The sequence below is a fragment of the Coregonus lavaretus genome (genome assembly GCF_964263955.1).
Source record: "Coregonus lavaretus genome assembly, chromosome: 31".
Classification (NCBI taxonomy): Eukaryota; Metazoa; Chordata; class Actinopteri; order Salmoniformes; family Salmonidae; genus Coregonus; species Coregonus lavaretus.
In genome coordinates, this window is record NC_140018.1 from 21,668,486 (window position 1) to 21,691,559 (window position 23,074).

Genomic DNA, 23,074 nt, shown 5'->3' on the forward strand with positions numbered 1-23,074 from the left:
TTATAGTAGGAAGAATACAATTGAACAAAGCTGAATATAAATATTTTCTCCAAACGATTTGAGGGAGTGCGCATATGCGGCTATTCTGTGTTGAGCTGTTAACAAAGAACTAGGTACTCCTATATGCTTAATTTAGAGTTATTAATGTAACTTTAATTCTACAAACGTTGGGCTATATGTTTAGATTTTTAATACATTGTAAGGCTGCATGATGAGACTAATGATGATTTGAAAAAAGTCAGTTGAAAAGGCATGAGCTCTGCTTTGTTTTTTTGCGCAGGCTGTACACACTTCAATAGTCTCTCATTCACAATTTAACAAGCACTTGATAATGCCTCGAATTTCACGGTGGCATCCCCTTTGTGGCCATAATGCACCCTAAAACAATCCATGCCTTTTAAGGTCCGGAGTGCTGCGTTGTGCCCTTCTCTCTGAGTGTGCTGCGCAATCCGAAGCCCCTCTCAGTCACGTGTAGCCTTTCTCACAGGCTACAAGTGAAGACAGACACATCAGGGACACAACTGCACACGTCCTTAACCAATTCCGAGGTGCATATTGAAGATATTGGAAGAACTGTCCACATTTACTTTGTCAGCCAACAAGATGAGTAGGCCTAATGAACAGCAAAAGCACTAGCCTATGTCAATCTACATTTACATTTAAGTCATTTAGCAGACGCTCTTATCCAGAGCGACTTACATTATTTTAAATTAATAATCAATCATACCCCGTGGGAATCGAACCCACAACCCTGGCGTTGCAAACGCCATGCTCTACCAACTGAGCTACCTCCCTGCCGGCCATTCCCTCCCCTACCCTGGACGACGCTGGGCCAATTGTGCACCGCCCCATGGGTCTACTATCCCCCATAGTACAAAAGTTGACCAATTCTATTCTGAGTGAGAAAAAACTATTCCAAACAGTCTGGGACAGTTGTAGGATGCGGAAGATCCCAAATTAATACAACCACTAGCATCAAAAATAACTTTTTTTATGCAATGTGGCTGACGCAACAGATCAGAACGATTTGGTTAAAATGTTGATAAACTATTAGGCTATTTCTTCACATTATAAGCACAACAATGCGCACATGGTAGTAGGCTATAAGCGCGATTGTTCCATTAGCGGAAAACACCATTATCAAAAGTGACCGCAAATGCAATTATGCATGTAATGCTTTTATTATAAAAAGGTGCATTTTCATGGTGAAAATGATCTTCCCCAAACTTGAAACTCACGCACTGCTTATATATGCCAGTTAAGTTATTCGGCCACTTTAGTTGTGATACAAACCTTATTAAAACATATAGGCCTATGGGCTAGGCTACATGAGGTGTGTGACTGATTTGAAAAAGTCGCAAAAAAAGGCATTGTTTCTTGCCTTATGCTGGGCATTCTTCACAAGTGATAATAATATAATTCACAAGTGATAGGCTAATATTGTCACCCATCAGACTATTCTTGATTTAATCTTGTCTTCACATATACTAAATCATATATGTGTGACATTTGTTTTGATTTAGAATGGACCATTATCATGCACCTGTATCGAAACAGGGACAGCGGGAAAAAATACATAAATAGCGAATGGAGGACACTTTTCCTTGTGGTTTATTTTCATGCCAGGTAGGCTATACTCCTGTTGTAAATATAAGCAATGTGCTTAATATTAGGAAAGTTGAGACATAAATATAGTAGGCCTAGCCTATAGAAAGCTGATGGGATCCTCCTCTTTTTATTATCGGCCATCTCTGTTTTCTCCCACAATTCCATAGCCTATAGAAATGTTGCACAACGTGAGCTCATGGGCTCTCATGAAGTGCTTCATTAGATTTTCCAAAACATTTGCATTGATGTCAGAGTGATTAGAGGGACAATAGATTGCTGAGTACCAGGCAGTTAGCAAGTTTGGTAGGCAACTAATGGCCAGCAGCAGCATCAGAGCTTGGAGAAGCCTAATTACCGTGACTAAACGGTCATGTGGAATTTGACTGCCTTCATGACTCGTGACCGCCGATGTGGTGGTAATACGGTCACCGCAACAGCCCTAGTTACAGTATTCCCTCACACGTTTTTGGAAATTCTCTCTCGCCCACACTGAGATGTAAGAGAATTACAAACTACAATATCCAATGATATGTTGACTGAGAAAGTGACACAAAAAGAGACAGTCAGCAGCAGTCATTCTTCCTCTAACCTACTTTGATTCGATTTTTTTAAAATATTGAATGTAGCTTAAAAAGGAAAACACCACACAAAAACTCTATTTAGGCATTTGTTTCATTAGTCCATTGCTGACAGTCACAAAATGTTTTGCTTGTCAGCAATCAAGTTGTCAAGATATGTAACTTTCAAAATACAGAAATCATCCCCACATGATGCACTATGTAGCCGATTTACCGGGATCAGAGTCGACTACTGAAGACACTTGTCTTGGAAGAGAATGTTCAAGAATACTTCCCAATCTTACAAGCAGTCATTTAATATTTTCCCCCCTACAGCTGTTCTTTCACAGAAATAGACAGGAGGGTGGTAGTTGAAACACCACCACGTAGGCCTACACCAAGACATCCTCACTACGTAGGCCTACACAAAGACATCCTTGTCAATGTATCTTGAAGCAACAAAACCGCCCATAACATTCAGTCAATAATCTTTCGGGTTTCAGAAATTGTTGAATTTAACTAGAATCCTTGTTAAATGGTTATAAATGGGAAGAATACATGCTTGTCCTAGCATGCATCCCCTACGCAAGCTTGACGTTAGACATAAAAAATATAAAAAAGCGTGAGCCGAGTCCTCAGTTTGGACGTGACCAAGTATTTTCACTGACATCTGCAGTGAGAACAGAATTGTGTATTCTGGAATGCTAGCCCGCGTACTCCGCTCTCCTCACTACAAGGATGTTATTATGTAGCTGCAGCTCAATCCGAAGTCTGAATGAACTCCAGGAAGCAGGAGGGAAAACAATGTCAAAGAGAGCCTTTTCCATAAGTTAATATTGTAGCACAGTGCCAGGGCGCAGGGGCCTACGCAAAGAGGCAAGATACAGGCCCATGGTCAAACAGTCGAGAAAAGTCACCCTGCCTTTTTCCAACCTGAACCTGAGGACAATTCAGTTTTTACCACATTGGCCACGTTTTATACACTATAAACCAGCAGGCGAATACAATGTTCTATGTTAAATGAAAGTATCTGTGTGCTGCTGAGGCAAGATTTTAAAATCACTGTGGTATCCTGCTGCAAGCTTGGACATTCATATTAGAGAAAATGCAATCCACTAAGTAGAGGTTCATTTGTAGTCATTGTTAGGCCAGGGGGCACTTGGGTTAAATAATGGTGGTTAATTATATGGAAACAAATCATTGCTTTTTTAAACCATGAATTTGCCTTGTTCTAGAATCTATGGAACAGCTCATGTAGGCTACTATGTATAGCCTACTAAGCCTAGATGATGAACATTGCACAATAGGCTTAGCCTATGTGGAATTGGTCAATGTAATGTGTTGGCTTGATAATAAAGCTGAAAACCATGCCTACCTAGATCTTTCATAAATGACAACAAGAATGATTGCTACACCACTCTTTTGTAAAGCCTGCCATCACTGTAATCTGCTAAACTAATACATCAGCCATACGCTCCTATAGCCTTGAGTCCTCTAATCATTTGCATGTGCTGAATGCTTGACAAAAGAGGAAGCTCATTTGCTATTCAGGTGGTTTCATCCAGACCATCAACATTTCAGGCTAATAACTGTGAGAGAAAAATAATGTTACACTACTTCAAAGGTAGACTAATCAATTTGATCCTATTCAGTCTGGTTCAAATAATGGTAGATATTTTCCTCGTGAGTTTGATTTACATTGGACCTTTGAAGCTAGAATAGCCTAGTCTGGCTGACACCTAACTCGAATCCTCCTGACTTCAGAGTCTGTAAAGGCTCCTTGATGTTGTCTGCATGATGTGTTGATAATGAAGGGGGATGTGATTTTTACTGATTGGTTCTCCTCTGCGTCTTTCTCACTCAAATAACCACATGGACAGCCACACACAGACCCTGAGTGCCGCCCCCTACCAATACAACCATCAGATGTTCTAATCCAAACAATGAGAGGTCTTCACCCCTGGGGAATTTGTTGTTGAGAGAACAAATCAAAACGCTTGCACAATTTCTACACGAATACTAAATTGACAACGGGCTCCTGTCCAGAGCAGTGCATCCAAGCACTCCCTGCACTGTGAGTCACGTGGGTCGCGTCAGCCAGGCTAAGAATAGCCTGGGCTATAGGCTACTCTGCAATCAAGTGGGGGGCTACATCTGTCTTGATGCTTTGAATTATTCTGAACCAAAAATATAAACGTAACATAAAGTGTTGGTCCCATTTTTCATGAGCTGAAATAAAAGATACGCACAAAAAGCTTATTTCTCTCAAATGTTGTGCACAAATTTGTTTACATCCCTGTTAGTGAGCATTTCTCCTTTGCCAAGATAATCCATCCACCTGACAGGTGTGGCATATCAAGAAGCTGATTAAACAGCATGCTTATTACACAGGTGCATCTTGTGCTGGGGACAATAAAAGGACACTCTAAAATGTGCAGTTTTGCCCCACAACACAATGCAACAGAATGTCTCAAGTTGAGGGAGCATGCAGTTGGCATGCTGACTGCAGGAATGTCCAACAGAGCTGTTGCCAGAGAATTTAACGTTAATTTATTGACCATAAGCCAACATCGTTTTAGAGAATTTGGCAGTACATCCAACCGCCCTCACAACCGCAGACCACGCCAGCCCAGGAGCTCCACATCCGGCTTCTTCACCTGCGGGATCGTCTGAGGGTGGGGGGGGGGGGGTGCTGAGGAGTATTTCTGTCTGCAATAATGCCCCTTTTGGGAAAAACTCATTCTGATTGGCTGGACCTGTGGTTGGGCCTATGCCCTCCCAGGCTCACCCATGGCAGCGCCCCTGCCCAGTCATGTGAAATCCATAGATTAGGGCCTAATTTATTATTTTCATTGACTGATTTCCTTCTATGAACTATAACTCAGTAAAATCTTGTTGCATGTTTTGCGCTTATTTTTGTTCAGTATAGATTCATAACAATGAAGGATTGCTCAACCATAGGATTTCCAAACAAAAGGCCAAATCAGTTTGAGAGAAAAAGCCTGTGAGTGACTATAGCTCTCAGCTCTACAACCTTCTCCCAAAGACAATGGTTGAGTCATTCAGAGACATGTTGATGCTGACCTCCAGTGGCATGCTGAATTAATGGTCCACTCTGACGCACATTGGCCGTGCAACAAGGAACTCTGACGCTGAAAGACAATCAACCATCTCGGCTTCAGTCCAAACAAGCCTAAATAAATCATACAAAATTGGAAAAGTCAAGAAACACCAAAGTTACCACTACTACACTTTGTCTAAACCCCATCAACTGACAATCCCCCCTGCCATAACATTATTTTTTTGCAGATCAATATCCATAATAGTCACACACAAAAAAACAGGACAGACGTCATCCAATGGACACCAATTACTTTACTAATTTCCTTTCAATTCTACCAACACACACACCATTCCAATGTGAATAAACGACCTAGGCGGGCAATGGAATGGTGCAACAGCCCCAAACTGAAAAAACATGTTTCCAAGCATATTCGGCTAATCCACCTCACAGCATGTTCTGCACATCCCATTCAGCCAAAAGCAGCCATTGTCAGTCAACTGTATCTCTGTAATGAGCCATGTTAAAGCTTGTATTGGCAGACAGCAGCCCCTCTCAATGGGAGCCTATCAGGCGCAGGGACCAAGGCCACAGCATACTCTATCAGTGAGGGAACCGTTCTCCAACAGTCCCTTGAGCACACGGTTCCCTATATGTAACCGGTTCCCTATATGTAACCTGCTGGAAACGAACAAAGTGGATTTTTTAGGGCCGATACCGATTTTTGGGGGTCAAGGAGGGCGAGGGCTGATATTCAAAATCATTACATTTGAAAATTGATGACAACATTTCTCAGACAGACATGTATGTATTAATTCATCAATTTTAAAATCAAACAATACATTTGACTTAGTTTTTACCAAACTACATAACAGTATTTTTTTATGGTACATTTCTTGATAAACTGGGTAAATTAAGAGGGCATATGCCTACTCACAATACAGGTGAATGCATATTAATTAGGAGTGTACATGCATTGAGTTATTGAGCTTGTTTTGTCTGATCAGTGGAGTCTATGGTGCTACAGATAACAATCTGTTTGCCTTCCATTTGGGACTTATTAGTCTACTGATCAACAACATTTGCATAGAAGCATCACTCCAGCATGTCACGCCTGTATGGAAGGACATCATATAGGCACTGCTGTTAGTTTGAGAATATAAAATAACATCTATTCAATGCAAATGGGTACAACGTAACATCATGATGTGAGATGCTTATGAAACTAGTATTCTTTGTCATTTTCCGTGATCGGGAAAAAGTTGTCCGAACGCATCTCTAAACAACTCAGCTGCCAGGACGAAATTCGAAACAATTCAATTGGCTAGTTCAGCTATCTGTCAAGAAATGGATGGGTTTTAACTTGATCCTATTGCTACAATTGGATAGAGCGAGGCTGTAACTCTGCTCCCTTTCACATCTTCTCACATCTCCCTCAAATCGCTCATATCACTTGCTGCTGTTTACTGCTACTATGAGAACTAGCTCAATGGCGGTGAAATTTGCTACCAAGCCATAAAATGTGTGTAATATCTAACAAGGAGAGCAAGGGTAGTAACAATGATGAAACTACGATGCACGCTCTGTCTGAATGTCTCAAATCTGCCCATAATTTGAGATGTGAGAACACGCACACACACGCGTGGTGATCTACAGCTTTTTTGGTCCATAAACATGCAGGAAGATTCTTAGGTAGCTAAAACGATTGCCAATCTTTATTTAGGCATTTTAAAAACACTTCCTTCTTTCCCTATTACAACAATCTAATCAACTGTCAATTAGGGCTGTCCCCGACTAAAGAAAATCTTGATCGAAAGTAGTCTGTTCTTTTGACCAATGACTGGGTGACATTTTTAAATGTGTATTTTTCCATATAGACACACCCTATTTGTTTTAATAAAATCAACAATATGCATTGAGCTTGTCTGATGCTTTAATCTTACTGATTGATGAAATAAGACAAATGACAAGAGGGAGCCAGAGACCTATACTGAACAAAAATATAAACACCATGTAAAGTGTTGGACCCATATTTCATGAGCTGAAAAAAAAGATCCCAGAAATGTTCCATTCACATAAAAACCTTATTTCTCAAAAATTGTGTGCACAAATTTGTTTACATCCCTGTCAGTGAGAATTTCTCCTTCGCTAAGATAATCCATCCACCTAACAGAGTTGGCATATCAAGAAGCTGATTAAACAGCATTATCATTACACAGGTGCACCTTGTGCTGGGGACAATAAAAGGCCACCCTAAAATGTGCCGTTTTTTCACAAAATGCCTCAGACATTTCAAGTTTTGAGGGAGCATGCAATTGGCATGCTGACTGCAGGAATGTTCACCAGAGCTGTTGCCAAAGAATTTAATATAATTTCTCTTCCATAAGCTGCCTCCAATGTCATTTTAGAGAATTGGGCAGTACGTCCAACCGGCCACACAACTGCAGACCACGTGTAACCATGCAAGCCCAGGAACTCCACATCCGGCTCCTTCACCTGCGAGATCGTCTGAGACTAGCCACCCGGACAGCTGATAAAACTGGGTTTGCACAACCGAAGAATTTCTGCACAAACAGTAAGAAACCGTCTCAGGGAAGCTCATCTGTGTGCTCGTCGTCCTCACTAGGGTCATGACCTGACTGCAGTTCGGCATCGTAACCGACTTCAGTGGGCAATGCTCACCTTCGATGGTCACTGGCACGCTGGAGACATGCATACTCACCAGACATGCCACCCATTGATCATGTTTGGGATGCTCTAGATCGACGTGTTCGACAGTGTGTGTTCCAGTTCCCGCCAATATCCAGCAACTTCGCACAGCCATTGAAAAGGAGTGGGACAACCTTCCACAGGCCACAATCAACAGCCTGATCAACTCTATGCGAAGATGTCGCGCTGCATGAGGCAAATGGTGGTCACACCAGATACTGACTGGTTTTCTGATCCACGCCCCTACCTTTTTTAAAGGTATCTGTGACCAACAGATGCATATCTGTATTCCCAGTCATGTGAAATCCATAGATTAGGGCCTAATTAATTTATTTCAATTGACCGATTTACTTATATGAACTGTAACTCAGTACATTTTTTGAAATTGTTGCATATTGCGTTTACAGTTGAAGCCAAATACATTTAAACTCAGTTTTTCACAATTGCTGACATTTAATCCTAGTAAAAATTCCCTGTCTTAGGTCAGTTAGGATCACCACTTTATTTTAAGAATGTGAAATGTCAGAATAATAGTAGAGAGAATTATTTATTACAGCTTTTATTTCTTTAATCACATTCCAGTGGGTCAGAAGTTTACATACACTCAATTAGTATTTGGTAGCATTGCCTTTAAATTGTTTAAACTTGGGTCAAACGTTTCGGGTAGCCCTCCACAAGCTTCCCACAATAAGTTGGGTGAATTTTGGCCCATTCCTCCTGACAGAGCTGGTGTAACTGAGTCAGGTTTGTAGGCCTCCTTGCTCGCACACGCTTTTTCAGTTCTGCCCACAAATGTTCTACAGGATTGAGGTTAGGGCTTTGTAATGGCCACTCCAATACCTTGACTTTGTTGTCCTTAAGCCATTTTGCCACAACTTTGGAAGTATGCTTGGGGTCATTGTCCATTTGGAAGACCCATTTGCGACCAAGCTTTAACTTCCTGACTGATGTCTTGAGATGTTGCTTCAATATATCCACATAATTTTCCTTCCTCATGATGCCATCTATTTTGTGAAGTGCACCAGTCCCTCCTGCAGCAAAGCACCCCCACAGCATGATGCTGCCACCCCCGTGCTTCACGGTTGGGATGGTGTTCTTCGACTTGCAAGCTACCCACTTTTTTCCTATAAACATAACGATGGTCATTATGGCCAAACAGTTCTATTTTTCTTTCATCAGACCAGAGGACATTTCTTTTTTATGGCGGTTTTGGAGCAGTGTCTCCTTCCTTGCTGAGCGGCCTTTCAAGTTATGTCGATATAGGACTCATTTTACTGTGGATATAGATACTTTTGTACCTGTTTCCTCCAGCATCTTCACAAGGTCCTTTGCTGTTGTTCTAGGACTGATTTGCACTTTTCGCACCAAAGTACGTTCATCTCTAGGAGACAGAACACATCTCCTTTCTGAGCGGTATGATGGCTGCGTGGTCCCATGGTGTTTATACTTGCGTACTATTGTTTGTACAGATGAACGTGGTACCTTCAGGCGTTTGGAAATTGCTTCCAAGGATGAACCAGACTTGTGGAGGTCTACAATTTCTTTTCTGAGGTCTTGGCTGAATTATTTTGATTTTCCCATGATGTCAAGCAAAGAGGCACTGAGTTTGAAGGTAGGCCTTGAAATACATCCACAGGTACACCTCCAATTGACTCAAATGATGTCAATTAGCCTATCAGAAGCTTCTAAAGCCATGACATCATTTTCTGGAATTTTCCAAGCTGTTTAAAAGGCACAGTCAACTTAGTTTATGTAAACTTCTGACTCACTGGAATTGTGTTACAGTGAATTATAAGTGAAATAATCTGTCTGTAAACAATTGTTGGAAAAATTACTTGTGTCATGCACAAAGTAGATGTCCTAACCGACTTGCCAAAACTATAGTTTGTTGACAAGAAATTTGTGGAGTGGTTGAAAAACTAGTTTTAATTACTCCAACCTAAGTGTATGTAAACTTGCGACTTCAACTGTATATTTTTGTTCATTGTACACGAAGGTGTGTTATTTTGCAGTACGCTTGAGGGGACATGCACGGGACAGGATATTCAACAAACTTGATGAACAGATGCGGGATGAGGGGCTATGTTGGGAGAACTGTGTGAGGCGTGTGTACAGATGGGGCTGGTGCTATGATGGGTAAACATTAGGGTCTGAAGGCAAAGGCACAAGCCGTTGCGCCACACGTAGTATTCACTCATTGTGTTATACACAGGGAAGCGCTTGCTTCCAAGGCCCTTGATAATGAGCTTAGTAGTGTGCTTCAAATAGCAATAAAAGTAGTGAACTTCATAAAGGCACGCCCCATGAATACAAGACAGTTTTTTGTCCTGTGCGAAGAAATGGGATCTGAGCATGAATCGTTACAGTTGCATACTGAGGTCAGGTGGTTGTCGCGAGGTAAAGTGCTGCTGCGTCTATTTGAAATGAGAGATTAAGTGCGCTTATTCCTACTGGATACAGTCCCTCAATGCAGAATGCCTGACTGATACTAAATGGCTGGCAAACCTGGCCTACTTGGCAGACATTTTTGATAGGCTGAACGGACTTAACATGTCACTGCAAGGCCCCAATACCCACATTATGTAATTGGCCGACAAAGTTGAGGGGTTCGTGAAGAAGCTGGAGCGCTGGGCAGTGCGAGCGGAGGATGGGAGTGGGGAGATGTTCACTGGACTCCACAAGTTTATTGAGGAGAATGAACTACACCAGGATGATGTGACAAAAGCAAGGATCACTCATCACCTCCAAGGATTTATTGGATATTTCAGGAGGTACTTTCAATAGGAGACACATGAAAACCCCAAGTGGATCCAACAATCGTTCATTGCCACTACTGCTGGCAGCTACCTGAGCTACAGAACTCACTCCTGGACCTATCCAGTGCCAGGACAATGTGCACAGCCTTTGCCTCAGCACCGCTGGATGAATTCTGTCTGTCAATCGCAGGAGAATACCCGGGATTATCTGAAATCGCATTGGATTAAGTGATTATTTTTGCATCGACCCATCTCTATGAAACCACTTTTTCCGCACTTAGATACATTAAAAACAAATAATGGTCACGACTTACGAGAGTGGAAGATGAACCATGTTTATCCGTGTCAAGCATAAAGCCCAGAATACAAATGCTGTCTTCCCAGCATCAGGCTCAGCCATCTCATTAATTTGAGTGAGTATAGATGGATTAAGAATAGGTTTATGAATAGAGAGATTCTGGTAATGACTACATAAAGAATTCACACCCCTTGACTTTTTCCAGATTTTGTTCTGTTACAGCCTGAATTTAAAATGGGTAAAATATAGATTTTTTTTTGTCACTGGCCTACACACAATACCCCCTAAATGTCATAGTGGAATTATGTTTTTCAAAATGTTGAGTCAATAAGTATTCAACCCCTTTGTCATTGCAAGTCTAAATAAGTTCAGGAGTAGAAATATGCTTAACAAGTCACATAATAGGCTGCATGGACTCACTCTGTGTGCAATAATAGTGTTTAACATAATTTTCAAATGACTACCTCATTTCTGTACCCCACACATACAGATAATTGTAAGGTCCCTCAACCAAAGACGAGGGAGGTTCTATATCGTGGAGCTCCGCCCCATAGGGGAGCTCTGCTCCTAATGGTTTACCCTCTGCCCTAAGGCAGCAGCAGCCTGAGACAAAATTATGCACACACCTACAGCCAATAGGAGTACAGGTGTCCCTATAAGAGGGGATGCCTCCCCTCGATCAGCCTCCCTTTTTCTTCAGCGACTAGATGACTAGACTGAAGAGCCAAGAAGAGACGAAGCACAAGACTCAGGACGAAAACGCAGTTGATATTCCAGTCATCAACGTCGTCTAAATGAGCACACCGGGAGATTTCCCCCCCCCCAAAAGCTCTTTTCAGAGCTCAGTGCAGATGCACCTCCATGGCGGCCGGTGACCACCACGACTTATGTTTCGTGTGTTTGGGATCCCAGCATGCCAAGGAGGGCGTCTGCAGTCCCCCGAATTGCGCCTCCTGCGCCCTCCTTTCTTTAAAGGAGAGGAAGCAGCGTTGGGCGTTTTTCAGGGAGGACATCCCCCTTGAGGATGTGTTGTCGATACGACGGCGCAGACTCGGGGGAAGATAGGGATTTTGAGGAAGGGTCTGGCATTCCAATGGAACAGTCGGACCCAGTCCCTCATACTTTCAAGCCCCCCTTTCCTTTGGAGAGCGAGAGGGCTTGTAGTCCCTATAGCGAAGGGGATACGAGCTCTGAGAGATCAGAAGCTCTCTCTTTCGCTGCAGCCTCTCTGAGAGCGGATTTTCCGGGTCTCATTGAGAGAGCTGCTCAACGGCTGGCAATAAGCCTGCCCCCTCTTCCCTCCGCACCGGAGGTTGATATGATGGAGGGCGGTCCTTATTCCAGGCCAAGGAAGGCGGCAGAGCCAGTGGCTCCTGCCATGCCTTCTTTGGCTAGGTACGTTGGAGGCTCGTGGGAGGCACCTTTAGCGGCGCGTTCACCTGTAAAAGCGTATCTCCCATTCACGAGAGTGGAAGGAAGGCTTCAGGGTCAGGGAATCCCCAGGTTAGAGAGCGCCATGGCGGCGTATCTCGTACCGGGTTCGAGCCCTTGGCCCTCTTCCAAGAAGGCCACGTTGCCATCCCAGAAGGACCGACTCACAGCGTCGCTGTTAGAGAAGTCTTTTTGGTTGGGAGCCCAAGCTGTAGCAGCAGCTAACAACATTGCCCTCTTGGCGGCCTCTCTGTCCCGTTTAACCACGGGTAAGACAGAGATGGCACCAGAGGAGGTGGAGGAGGCGTCCAGAATTTCTGGCGCCATACTCCACCTTACACAGGCGTCCGCAGTCTGCGCGGGGAGATCCATGGCCACTTCGGTGGTCGGGGAACGACACCTCTGGTTGTCTTTGACATCCATGAAAGAGGCAGACAGGACGTCTCTCTTGAACGCCCCCCTCTCTGACGACGGCCTCTTTGGGGTCGCAGTCAAAGAGGCGACGGAGCGTTTTTCGAAGTTGGAGGAGGAGAAGAAGCAGTTGGCCAAGCACCTGCCGCTGGCAGAACGACTCGGCCCCCCTCCTCCCCAAAGGCCATCTACCTCCGCCCCTCCAAGTAGACCGGGGTCTACGACGAGGCGGCGTAATCGGCGTCATCCGGCGGCCACGAGCAGCAAGGGAGCGGGCTCGGCCCTCCCAGCAGCTACGGTAGCCCCACTACAGCCGGCGAGGGAGGTGACAAGGACGCCGACCTGGCCCTCCAAGGGAGGCAAGAGGAGGCGTACGTGACGGGACGCGGGGGAGAGGATGGAGGACGCATCGATGGTGTCGAACGCGCCCACTGTTCCCCCCCACCCTTCGGTTGAAGGGACGGGTGCTGATGTTAATGCTTGTGTTGATGTGTTTAATAAAGAGTTGGCTCCACCTGACTTTGTCAAAAAAGAGCCTCTTTTCCATAATACGTCCGAGAGCGTTCAAATCTCACCCTCTCTTCCTTACCACTCTAAGAGCCGTTCAGCCCACCGAGGGTGCGTTGCTGAACAGGCACTAAGAGTAGGTATCCAGAAGACCTCAATCAGGTCGTCACATCACACTTCACGTATAAGAAGTGCTTTACATAGAAGGCAGCAGTCCCGGTCAGATTCTGACATGAGGACGCAGCCGCTATTTGGGGATGGCGCACTAGTACAGACTAAGGTCTCCACTAGTACGAGCCAGACCCATGCTGCGTTCACGGAGGGCCCGATTACCGCGGTCACCAAGGTGCCCAGAGTATCGGCGCCCCCAGGCATTGTAACACAGCAGCTATCTGGGGACGGCGCATTATCGCAGACCAAGGTCTCGGTTAATGCGATTCAGACACATGCTACGTTCACGGAGAGCAGGATTACTAGCGTTATGGGTATAACCAAAGTATCAGCTCCCCTGACAGAACGAGCCAGTACTCACCACACTGAGCGTGAATCAACCCACCAGGGGTGCAGAGTTGAACACACACAGAAGGTGAAAGTTAAGAAGGTATCAAGGCGCCGCCTTGTCTTACCTCAGAGACCTCATACTACAGACTTCTAGGAGTACTGTAGTGAAGGGCTCTGATAGCGAATTGCAGTCACCTAAGATGACGCAATCGCTCGCTGGGGATGGTGTCCTGCCGCAGGCTGTGGCCTCGGTCAGCGTATTTCAGACCCGCGACGCGTTCAAGGAAGACAGGAATACGACGGTTACGGGTTTAACCGACGTCCCTACTCCTCTTTCTTTCTCAGAACGCATTTCCTCTCCCTTTCACGGGAGGCCCACCTTGGGCTGTTCCACCACTTCAATGTTGGGGAACAGTGGCGGTAAGGGCCATAGAGGAATACAGGTCCTTCCTACTGGATGCACCACAGCTTCGCGCCCAGCCACTTTCTCTGCATTGCTGGCAGTGGCGAAGAAGCTGCACCCTCTCACGCTGGCTAGAACAGACGTTGCAGAAGGGTTATGCTCTCCAATTCCACCGGACCCCACCCCCGTTCAGGGGAGTGGTGGAGACGGTGATGAAAACGCCAGACAAAGTGGCCGCTCTGATGACAGAGATTACGGAACTTTTGGCGAAGGAGGCGGTGACAGTAGTTCCCCGGGAGCAAAGGAACAAAGGGCTATATTCGCCTTATTTCCTAGTGCCCAAAAAGACGGGGGGAGTGAGGCCGATTTTGGATTCACGCATTCTCAACGAGAGCATAACCAAACGGCCCTTCCGAATGCTAACGACAAAACGTCTGCTGGAATGTGTCCAGAGAGGGGACTTTTGTACGAGCATAGACCTAAAGGACGCGTACTTTCATGTGCCGGTTCAGCCGCGTCACAGGAAGTTTCTGCGGTTCGCCTTTCAAGGGGTGGCGTACGAATACACGAGGATGCCATTTGGGTACGCCCTGGCACCTCGCACATTTTCCAAGTGTGTGGAGGCGGCATTGGAACCGTTGCGTCGTCAGGGAATACGGCTACTAGCCTACCTGGACGACCTACTGGTTCTCGCCCCGTCAGCAGAGCTGGCGATCACTCACACAACACAGACAGTGATGCATCTCACAAGTCTGGGGTTTGCTGTGAATTGGAAAAAGAGCGCGCCCTGGCCCACTCATCAGATTGTCTACCTGGGGATACAGCTAGACACTGTGAGGATGAGGGCTCGAATTTCGGACCCCCGAAGGGTAGCCTTGTTGCTAGCCCTAAGGAAGTGTCGTCCGAATCACACGGTGACGGCGCTGTCGATCATGTCACTTTTGGGTCTCATGTCGTCAGCCCACTCTGTGGTTCCGCTTGGACTCCTGCACATGCGCAGGACGCAGCGATGGTTCGCCCAACTAAGACTAGACCCATTGCGTCAACGTCATCGGTTGGTGGTGGTTCCCCTCTCGCTCAGTGCAGACCTAAACTATTGGAGAAACTCGCGCGTTCTCACGCACGGAGTCCCGATAGGAAAGGTGTCCTCTCACATCCCAGTATTCACGGATGCGTCCCTGACGGGATGGGGAGGGACATGTCAGACACAAGCGATAGGAGGTGTGTGGCCTCAATCAGGTCGTCACATCAACCTCCTGGAGTTGGAAACGGTTCGACTGGTTCTGACCCACTTCGCATCTACCCTTCGGGGTCGCGATGTGCTGGTCTGGTCAGACAACCGGACCACAGTAGCGCACATAAATCGCCAGGGTGGAGTCAGGTCTCCTGCTCTCCATCGGGCGGCAGAGGAATTGTGGCTGTGGGCTCACGAGCACCTTCGCTCATTGAGAGCAGCACACATTCCGGGCTACTTGAACGTAGGAGCAGACCTCATGTCAAGAGGGGGTCCTCGAGACGACGAGTGGTGTCTGCATCCAGACATTGTTCTCCAGATTTGGGAACAATTCGGGAGAGCCCAGGTGGACCTATTCGCGTCACGTGTGAACGCGCAATGTCCTCTGTGGTTCTCTCTGAGGGAACAGGACGAACCGCCACTGGGAAGGGACGCCTTTGCGCACCAACCGTGGCCGAGAGTTCTCCTGTATGCATTCCCTCCGCTGTCCTGCATTCTCCCACTGCTAGCCAGGGTGAGGTCAGGGGGGCTGTCAGTGATACTGATAGCGCCCGATCGCCCGGGGGCTCTGTGGTTTGCGGAGATGAGTCAGATGTTGATTGCGCCACCTTGGCCAATTCCACATCGACGGGACGCGTTGTCTCAGGCGGCTGGCACGATAGGGAAATTGCCCATAATCGGCCAACCACTGAAGGCCTGGCTGCTGAGAGGGACAGGCTAGAGCGCCGTGGGTTATCTGATGCAGTGATCAGGACCATACAGGGTTCACGTGCCAGTTCCACTTCTAAGATGTATGCCAGTAGATGGAACGTGTTTTCACGATGGTGTGTCACACAAAGTGTGGACCCCATGAGCTGTCAGGTGGAGAGTATTATCTCTTTTCTGCAGCTCATGTTTGATAAGCAAAAATCGCCTGCCACGATTAGAGTGTTTGCAGCAGCGATTTCAGCTTGTCATGAGGGTTTTGGCAGAGACAATGTCTTTAGTCACCCTCTAGTGAAACGCTTCCTATTAGGAACGCGGCGACTTAGGCCAACACCTAGAGTCACGCTTCCTCAGTGGGATTTGGCTTTGGTACTCGAAGCGCTATGTAAGTCGCCGTTCGAGCCATTGAATCAAATACCCCTCAAGATGCTGTCTATCAAGACAGCACTGTTGCTCGCTTTGACTACAGCTAAGCAGGTCAGTGATTTGTGTGCTCTTTCGACGAGACCTGACTGCCTGGCCATCAATGGTGACCTGAGCAGAGCAGTGTTACGTCCTAACCCGGCATTTGTGCCGAAGGTTATTAAGAGTTCATATAGGTCACAGACCGTGGAGCTGTGGGCTTTTTCTCCTCCTCCTCATAGAGAGAGGAGTGAGGAAAAGCTCCATCGCCTGTGCCCGGTACGCGCTTTGGCGTGTTACGTCGAGCGCACAGCAGCGATTAGGTCATCGCCTCAGTTGTTTGTGTGTCACGGTGCGGCTGCACTAGGTAGACCACTTTCAAAACAGAGGCTGTCTCACTGGCTTTGTGAAGGCATTGAGACAGCTTATGAGGTAGCAGGGCGGCAATTGCCTCAGGGTATCAGAGCTCACTCCACTCGTGGAGTAGCAGCTTCTACTGCCCTCTTCAGAGGAACAGGAGTAGAGGATATCTGTAGAGCAGCATCCTGGTCGACGCCGTCTCCATTTATCCGTTTCTATCTCTTAGATAAGTCTTCTAATTCTCTGGCTCGATCTGTACTCAGCGTGGCTGAAGGGAGATCTTGAGCAAGAAAGAGAGGAGAAGCAGGACTGTGGACACAGGTTTCCATCAGGTCCGCTTTGGTTAGGAAGACGTGTTTTTGACAGATGTGTTTTCTAACTCTTTGGCTCGGTCTGTACTCAGCATAGCTGAAGGGAGATCTGGAGCTAGGAAGAGAGGGAAAAGCAGGACTATGGACTGGGTTTCCATCAGGTCCGCTTTGGATAAGAAAACATATTTTGTGGCATGAATCCTGACTGACAGGGTCAGTACAGTAGAGGCATGCGCTGATTAACAGAATATGAGGTCATCTATCTGCTTGTTCAGTTAGTATGACTCATGTTTTTGTTCCTGCCCACTAATCTCTGGGATTCCATTGAGTGAGTGAGGCGGTCTACCGCGTTCATAATGTAGAGTGACACTTGATGTCATTCCATTAGTGGTCGGTAGTGTTTTCACAGGATATTGAGGCACATCTATCTGCGAGTACAGATTAGTATGGCTTCTATTCTGGTGATCTGCCCACTAGTCATTGGCATTGCCATTGGATTAGGTGGGGCGGGTCTTTTAACCGATGACGCGGTATATTGTGACGCCCGTAGGGGTTTTTAGTTGCAGTACTGCGGGACTCGGTTACAGCCATTGCTAGGCCTGACTTTCTCGTTTTGATGGGAAGTGTTAGGCTCGGCAGAGAGTACATTTTGGAGCGCTTCGCTCCGCCTTAAACCATTAGGAGCAGAGCTCCCCTATGGGGCGGAGCTCCACGATATAGAACGATTAGTTACCGGAGTGTAACTCCAGTTCTATGAGTGGAGCGGAGCCCCATAGGACTTAAGGCCCTGCCGACCCTCTCTAGTCTCGCTGAAGAAAAATATCTTGGGAGGCTGATCGAGGGGAGGCATCCCCTCTTATAGGGACACCTGTACTCCTATTGGCTGTAGGTGTGTGCATAATTTTGTCTCAGGCTGCTGCTGCCTTAGGGCAGAGGGTAAACCATTAGGAGCAGAGCTCCCCTATGGGGCTCCGCTCCACTCATAGAACTGGAGTTACACTCCGGTAACTAATCGTTTTCCAATTCCATTATTAAATTTAAAAAATAACTTGTTTCAAAAATGTATACAAAATAAATAACGGAATAGTGGTGCATGCATATGTATTCACCCCCTTTGCTATGAAGCCCCTAAATAAGACCTGGTGCAACAAATTACCTTCAGAAGTCACATAATTTGTTAAATAAAGTCCACCTGTGTGCAATCTAAGTGTCACATGATCTCAGAATATATACACCTGTTCTGAAAGGCCCCAGAGTCTGCAACACCACTAAGCAAGGGGCACCACCAAGCAAGCGGCACCATGAAGACCAAGGAGCTCTCCAAACAGGTCAGGGACAAAGTTGTGGAGAAGTACAGATCAGGGTTGGGTTAAAAAAAATATATACGAAACTTTGAACATCCCACAAAGCGCCATTAAATCCATTATTAAAAAATAGAAAGAATATGGCACCACAACAAACCTGCCAAGAGAGGGCCGCCCACCAAAACTCACGGACCAGGCAAGGAGGGCATTAATCTGAGGCAACAAAGAGACCAAAGATAACTCTAAAGGAGCTGCAAAGCTCCACAGCGGAGATTGAAGTATCTGTCCATAGGACCACTTTAAGCCGTACATTCCACAGAGCTGGGCTTTACGGAAGAGTGGCCAGAAAAAAGCCATTGCTTAAAAAAAATATAAGCAAACACGTTTGGTGTTCGCCAAAAGGCATGTGGGAGACTCCCCAAAAATATGGAAGAAGATACTCTGGTCAGATGAGACTAAAATTGATATTTTTGGCCATCAAGGAAAACACTATGTCTGGCGCAAACCCAACACCTTTCATCACCCGAGAACACCATCCCCACAGTGAGGCATGGTGGTGGCAGCATCATGCTGTGGGGATGTTTTTCCTCAGCAGGGACTGGGAAACTGGTCAGAATTGAAGGATGGATGGTGCTAAATACAGGGAAATTATTGAAGGAAACCTGTTTCAGTCTTCCAGAGATTTGAGACTGGGATGGAGGTTCACCTTCCAGCAGGACAATGACCCTAAGCATACTGCTAAAGCAACACTTGAGTGGTTTAAGGGGGAAACATTTAAATGTCTTAGAATGGCCTAGTCAAAGCCCAGACCTCAATCCAATTGAGAATCTGTGGTATGACTTAAAGATTGCTGTACACCAGCGAAGCCATCCAACTTGAAGGAGCTGGAGCAGTTTTGCCTTGAAAAATGAGACATAGCCCAAGAGACTTGCAGCTCTAATTGCTGCAAAGGGTGGCTCTACAAAGTATTGACTCAGTGGTGTGAATACTTATGTAAATGAGATCTCCGTATTTCATTTTCATTAAATTTGCAAACATTTCTAAAAACATGTTTTCACTTTGTCATTATGGGGTATTGTGTGTAGATTGGTGAGATGTTTTATTTATTTTAATCTATTTTGAATTCAGGCTGTAACACAACAAAATGTGGAATACATTTAGGGGTATGAATACTTTCTGAAGGCACTGTAAATGGCCAAATAAAAGTGTGAAGTGAAATGCAAACAAATATGTCTGTGTATACATCAATGTAAAGTGTTAGGGCTTTCAAAAATAGAAATTGTAATTTAAAAATTAACGTGTGAGAGTGTCGGGCGGATGGGGGAAGGCGTGAGCCAAAAAGTTTGGGAACCCCTGCAGGAGAGTACAGTTTAGTACAGTACAATTTACTGTATTGTACTGAACTCCACTTCACTGGCTGTGCTTGTTAAGCACATCAGGTGCTGCCAATTAAGGTGTGTGGAAGAGAGAGGCCAGAAGCCCATCAACCGGCCTTTTGTTTGTTTCTTTGTGTTAGTTTTAAAACCTTTTTAGTTGGGCATATCTTTTTGTAGTTTGGTTTTTGTACATGTGTATTTCGTCACCATCTGAACAAATAATATTACAGTTGGACTACCCAGAGGTCAAGACGTAGCTGGCCCTGTACTTAAGGTAAGGTAGCTGTCTCCTGGGTAGATGTAAATCCAACACGGTCCTCAAACGTTGATTTCTCACATAAACACACACACATTCATTCAGGTTACAGACCACGTAACTAGGCCTAGGAGAGTCTTAGACAAAGCGAGTGCAACAATATCCGTAGGCTAGTTATTGGTTTTGTAACAATACCCATACATGCAAAGGAAGATATTATATTTTTCAATGTTTGTGTACCTAATAGATCCCCATGAAGAGAATTACATTCATAATTATGCATTTCTGTATAGTACAAATCAGGGACCCATGATGTCATTCTGTTACCATCAATCTGTTACCGGGTGTTCAATAACCAAAAGAGGTCAAACTTAAGGTGTCATATTATACCTGACACCCCATTCCTTCTGCAGACATCTTTGGAAAACATGGTCACATAAAAAATATTTTACTGTCATTCTGTTACCAAACTTTACATCTGCACTGTTCTTCTTGTAAATGTTTTTTTTTTACAATTTTCTGTGGACATTTTTAAAATGAGTCCTTGTGCACAGAGTTGTATGGTTTGTTTAATTTTGTAATCAATAGTTTTTGTTTGGCATAATTTTAAAGTAACACATTCTAAAGTCTTAGCGTCGTTCTGTTACTGTGGAATTGTCCACACACACAACAAAAAAATAAACCCAACGTGTAAAGTGTTGGTCCCATGTTTCATGAGCTGAAATAAAAATAAATCGCAGAAATGTTCCATAGGCACAACAACAAACAAATCTCTAATTTTGTGCACAAATTTGTTTACATCCCTGTTAGTGAGCATTTTCCCTTTGCCAAGACAATCCATCCACCTGACAGGTGTGGCATATCAAGAGGCTGATTAAACAGCATGATCATTAGCAGGTGCACCTTGTGCTGGGGACAATAAAAGGCCACTTTAAAATCTGTCGTTTTGTCACAACACAATGCCACAGATGTCTCAAGTTTTGAGGGAGCGTGCAATTGGCATGCTGACTGCAGGAATGTCCACCAGAGCTGTTGCCAGAAAATTGAATGTACATTTCTCTACCATAAGCTGCCTCCAATGTTGTTTTAGAGAATTTGGCAGTGCATCCAACCGGCCTCACAACCGCAGACCACGTGTAACCACGCCAGCCCAGGACCTCCACATCGTCTGAGGGGGGTGGGGGGGTAGGGGGGTATTTCTGTCTGTAATAAAGCCATTTTGTGGGGGAAAACTCATTCTGATTGGCTGGGACTAGCTCCCTAGTGGGTGGGCCTATGCCATCCAAGGCCCAGTCATGGCTGCACCCCTGCCCAGTCATGTGAAATCCATAGATTAAGGCCTAACGAATCTATTTCAATTGACTGATTTTCTTATATGAACTGTAACTCAGTAAATCTTTGAAATTGTTGCATGTGGCGTTTATATTTTTGTTCAGTAACTATTTTTGTAGTTTCTTTTAAATTTTATCCACTTTGAGATTATTCTTGTATAATGAAAAGCACTTTACAAATGTAATAAATTATTATAGTGGAGATAGTTCAGTAACCTATATTTGAATGATTTTGTCCTGAGAGTTGAGGACTAGCTCCCAGAGCTAGCCTAACGCAACTTCCCCTGCCAGAGTCAGATGAACAAGTGGATACCATTTTTATGTCTCTGCGTGCAGTTTGAAGTAAGTTGTTAAGTAGCTCTAGCGCAATTGCTAACAAGCGTTAGCGCAATTGCTAACAAGCGTTAGCGCAATTGCTGGAAGTCTATGGGTATCTGCTAGCATGTTGAGGCTAGTTAGCACTGGCTTGCGAAACTACCTCTAACTTCTGTTAGGAGATGTCGCCACGCCAATAAATGGCGCTGCTGTTATGTGTATCTTAGTGTAATACTCTTTAGTAGGAGTGAGCTAAGTTAGGTATTACTTACTGTGCACTAAATGGAGCTGTATGCATGCTACCCAAAGATGCTGAAGTAAAGACATTCGTATCAACATTACCTTGCTCTTGTACTGAATCAGCATAAAAAACAACAGAGACATAAAAATGGTATCCACAAGTTCATCTGACTCTGGGGAAGTAGATAACGGCCATCAATTCCAAAATTGGAAGTATCCCTTTAAACTCTTATCTGGCAAGCCAGATAACCAGCCAGGATCTTACCACAAAGCTTACCATATAAACTGTTTTTTCGCAAAGGTGGCAAAGTACGTTAGCTAGCTACTAATGTTACTTTGAGCACTGTTTGTAGCTAACCTATCTAAACCAGTTGGCTAACGTTAGCTAGCTAGTAATGAAGGCTATGAACCTCGACTTCTTTTGTGAAAGCAAAAAGCCGACTGAAAAGTCAGCAAAGGAAGTAAGCTTACTTAATTACCCACTAGTAAGACTGGCAGCAAGATGATTCGTTAGCAGCTACCTGGTGGTATATGATTCCATAGCTAACGTTAGCTAGCTAGTTAACGTTAACTAAAGCAAGGACATGGCTAGCTAGCGAACGTTAACTAACCTTTCTACGCATCTCGTAAAATGACGGATTTATATTCTCACAATAGTAACCTAACGTTAGCTATTTGACTTGACGATGCATAGCTATGCCCATAATCAAGTTTACAGCTGAACCGTAACAGACAACAATGGAAAACTAACGCGTTAGCCGAGTTGGGTAGTAATGGTACTAATACAAACTCACAGTAGTAAGCCACGACAGGATCCCTCTTCTCAAGTTCCTGTGCAGTTCTTAGATAGTGTTGAATGGCTTTTAGCTGTGGTGGGAGAGCCATCACTAATAATGTAAATAACACTAACTATGACAGATTAATCAACAATCGAAATGTGGATTGCTAGCTCTCAAAAAAGTGCTCCTCCTTGCGCAGAATTATTCCGCTCCTTGTTC

General features: G+C 45.0%; 1 protein-coding gene across 2 annotated transcripts in view; it reads right to left on the minus strand.

The window, feature by feature from the left end:
- Positions 1 to 23,074, minus strand: part of LOC311106985 (vacuolar protein sorting-associated protein VTA1 homolog) — a 61,997-nt gene extending 38,923 nt beyond the window's left edge. For both annotated transcript variants that reach the window (XM_084149404.1, XM_084149403.1), the window contains exon 1: positions 22,871 to 23,074. In XM_084149404.1, coding sequence (XP_084005530.1) covers positions 22,871 to 22,961 — 91 coding nt within the window. In that variant the 5' untranslated portion in view covers positions 22,962 to 23,074. The remainder of the gene's footprint in view (positions 1 to 22,870) is intronic.